Below are 4,049 nucleotides of genomic sequence, written 5' to 3' on the forward strand. Positions count from 1 at the left end.
CACCTTTGTTCACGCTTCTCCAGACGCCCCGCTTGCATGTGCCCTTCACACCAGCCCTGTGAGGTCATCGTCACAATCCTCCTCAGCAGAGGAGATGCTGTGTGACTTGACCAAGGCCCTTAGCTGGGACTTGTGACTCCAGGCCTCAGAGGCGTCTGTCTTCCAGGCAGAGATCCTGCTTACAGCCTTGAGGGTCTCTTAGACCACTTTGGAGTCCCTGAATCCTTACCTTGATCTTCTCTCAACCCCAGCTGCTTCATGAACTAAAATTTGCCATCTTAGCCTGGCGTGGTGGCTCATGCCTGTCATCCCAGTGCTTTGGAAGGCAGAGGTGGGAGGACTGACTGAGCCTAGGTGTTTGAGACCAGCCTGGGCAACTTAGTGAGACCTTATCTCTACAATAAATCAAAACATTAGCCAGGCATGATGGTGTCCACCTGTAATCCCAGCTACTCAGAAGACTGAGGTGGGAGGATAACCTGAGCCCAGCATGTTGGGGCTGCGGTGAGCCATGAACATGCCACTGCACTCCAGCCTGGGCCACAAGAGTGAGACCCTGACTCCAAAACCAAAAACAAAAACCATCCTTTGTATCAAATGACTTGAACACCTGTGATGTCATTTGAGCCTCAGCATGGATTTACTTGGATCCGAATCTTTCTCTGAACTCCCAAGAACCTACGGATGACAAGGCCTCCAGCAGGGGTCTACTGGCAGGGTATCGGTGGCCTCGTCTAATTCTTCAGTGTGTGGCACTCAGTGGGAGGTGGGACTGTCCCATGGAGGCATGGCACTATCCAGGAAGCAGAGCCAACAAGCCAGCATGTCTACAGCTTGAGCTACGGTCATTGTGCCTGGTTCAGAAGTTCACTCTCTTTTAGAACATCTGTATTAGGGTAAAGCTGACCGCCCTAAGAAAGCAATCTTATACCCAAGGCCCCCTTGGTGTTCCCACCTCTGCCACGAGATGTCTGTGCAACCTGGAAGACGTTGTTTCACCTCTATGCTTGGATTTCCTCCCTCAACAATTGGGTATGGTGATCTTTATCAAGGCCCTGGGCCAAGTACGCCATCTGTTCTAGCAATGGTTACTGTTTATTGAGTATCTACTATACACCAAGCACTGTTCTATGCATGTGACATGTACAAATCCATTTAACCTTCACAGCAAGCCTGTAAAGAAGGTATGATTATTATCTTCATTCTGCACTGAATAAAAATGAGCTACAGGGAAGAAGGTGAGTGACTTGGTCTATCACATTCACTGCTGTGTCTACAGAACCTAGAATCATATCTGACACATAGAAAGTTCTCAGTAAGGTGGTCAGGTGTGGGGGCTCACCTGTAATCCCAGCACTTTGGGAGGTTGAGACAGGAGAATCACTTGAAGCCAGAAGTTTAACACCAGCCTACACAACATAGTGTGAAAAAAAAAATCAAAAGATTAACCAGGCATGGTGGCATGTACCTGTAGACCCAGCTACTATGGAGGCTGAGAGCAAACTAGTGAGACCTCATCTCTACAGTAAATTAAAAAATTAGCCGGGCTAGGCAGTGCACACTTGTAGTCGGGAGGATCACCTGAGCCCAGCAGGTCAAGATTGCAGTGAGCCATGATCCTGCCACTGCATTCCAACCTGGGTGACAGAGTGGGGCCCTGATTCAAAAAAAAAAAGAAAAAGGGAAAAGAAAACTCTCAATAAATTGCTGAGTGGATGAATAACAAGGCCACAGGCCCCAGACATGGGGTAAGGGCAGGGGCCCCCTTCAAAAGCCAGGGATTGAGGTCAATGGGAAGCAGTTCCCAGAGTCAGTGGGAGAGAGGTGAGGACCAGTCCAAGAGTGACTGGCAGCTTGACCTCTATGGGGGGCCGGCCCCCCAAAAGAGATTTAGAGGGTCCCTGGAAGGTGGGGCAGCGTCGGCGAATATTCTGGAGAAATGGAAGGGAAGAAAGAGACTGGACTCTGTCTAGTGTAGAAGCCGATTCCGTAGTAGGGACAGACATTAAAAGAAAGCAAGATGGAGGCATAGATATAAGGAGGAAGAAAGAGAAAGAAAGAAAGTGGACAACTGTTCAGTGAAATGAGCAGAAGCCGTTTATTGGGACCAGCCGTGAGTCTTTTATCCCAAACGTTCACATGTTAAATCACAAGACTTTCACGTGGGCACAAAGCCAGGTAGGTGAGGGGCGTCCCCCCCCCACCAGGCGTTTCCTTAGGAATGAGGAAGGACAATCTTAATCAAATCACAAGAGTTTTACATGAACACAAAGCCAGGTGGGTCGGGGGGCGTCCCCGCCCACCAGGCGTTTTCCCCAAGCATGAGGAAGGACAATCCCAAAATTATCTCACTCTTCCTTGTGCTTGGTTTATGTTCCTCAAAAGCAATACAACAGTTTTAATTTAATAAAATTCTAATAACAATAACTTCTAAAACTTATGCATACCCAACACCTAATAACTGACTTAACCTTTCTATTCTGTGCTAACTTTACCTGTACTATAAAAAACTCTTAATTATAAGTCAGACCAGTTCCTAAAGAATGTGGCCCAGTCCAAAGATCACGCTGGGTCATTTCTAGGAACAATTGATTATGATCTCTTAACAAAATGGCTATTCTAAAATCTTATGTATCTATCTTAATTTCTACAAAAGTTTCTTAATCCTGATATATAAGGCTGATCATCAGCAATAAAGCTTCTAAAACAAAACCCAAATACAAACTGTAATTGTACTAAAGCCAAAATCACAATTAGTAGAAAGTGGGAACAATGAAATTTCAAAAGTTAGCTGTATTCTTATAAAACCTTAAAGTATCATGTTTGATCATGCTTGGACTAACATAATTCCCTGACGTAGCATGACCTATTCTAAAATACTTTCTATGAATTCAGTTTCTATTATAAGTAGAAAAAACTTACACTAATTGTAACTAAAGAACCGTATTAAAGGAATGCAGCCCAGCCCCAAATGGACGCTGGGCCCTTAGGGATGTGGCCCAGCCCAAAGTTCGTGCTGGGCCATTTCTGGTAACCCTAGACAACCATCTCATGCTGGAAACAGCTCTCTAAATGTATATACTAATTCTACAAATATATTTTTAAATCTTATAAAAAAGCTTGTATCACGTATAAGGCTCTCAAATGTGATCTGAGTTTGAACTGTGTTAAGTTTAAAGCCGAAACCGCAGTCTGTGAGAAGCGGGAACAATGGATCCCTAGAGTCAGCCATGCCTGTCATATTCTCAGAACTTCATGCTTAGATCGTTAAAATCCCTACCAGTGGATAATGCTAAACAACAAGGAAAGGAGGAGGGAATGGACCTTCAGCTCCTGAACCAGCCTGGTGGTCTCAGGGTCCGCAGCCTGCCTGGATCCCTAACGCTCAGGCAGGCCTCCATGGCTGGCTCCCAACAGAGACCAACCTGGGCAACATAGTGAGACCCCTGTCTCTACAAAAAATAATTTTTTTTAATTAGCTGGGTATGGTGACACTGCCTATAGTCCTAGCTATTCAGTGAAGCTGAGTCAAGAGGATCTCTTAAGCCAATGAGTTTGAGGTTGCAGTGAGCTGTGATCGCCCCACTGCACTCCAGCCTGTGTGACAGAGTGAGACCTTGTCTCTAAATAAAAAAATAATAAAAGCGTTTTAAATGTTAAAAGACAGAATGTTGCCAGGCGCGGTGGCTCATGCCTATAATCCCAGCACTTTGGGAGCCCTCAGGTTCGAGACCAGCCTGGGCAACTTGGTGAGACCTTATCTCTACAATAAATTTTTTAAAAATTAGCTAGGCATGGTGGCACATGCCTGTAGTTCCGGCTACTTGGACGGCTGAGGTGGAAGGATTGCCTGAGCCCAGCAGGTCAAGGCTGTGGTGGCTGGGAGCATGCCACTGTGCTCCAACCTGGGTGACAGAGTGAGACTCCAACTCAAAAAAAAAAAAAGACAGGATGCATTATAGTACCAAATTATTCCATACACATCAATAATCTTACATTTTGAAAATGCTTCTTTTCCTATGCTTGATCTTTTTTTTTTTTTTTTTTTT

The 4,049-nt window shown here is 45.3% G+C and overlaps 1 protein-coding gene across 1 annotated transcript in view; it reads left to right on the forward strand.

Annotated features, from left to right (window-relative positions):
- Positions 1-1,034: 1,034 nt before the first annotated feature.
- The window catches only part of LOC103269909 (cell cycle control protein 50C-like), a 22,693-nt gene continuing 19,678 nt past the window's right edge, over positions 1,035-4,049 (forward strand). The window contains 1 exon segment of the mRNA XM_021717293.1: positions 1,035-1,064. Coding sequence (XP_021572968.1) covers positions 1,035-1,064 — 30 coding nt within the window.

The sequence above is a fragment of the Carlito syrichta genome, unplaced genomic scaffold (assembly GCF_000164805.1).
Source record: "Carlito syrichta isolate Samal-C Ts95f unplaced genomic scaffold, Tarsius_syrichta-2.0.1 Scaffold309637, whole genome shotgun sequence".
Taxonomy (NCBI): Eukaryota; Metazoa; Chordata; class Mammalia; order Primates; family Tarsiidae; genus Carlito; species Carlito syrichta.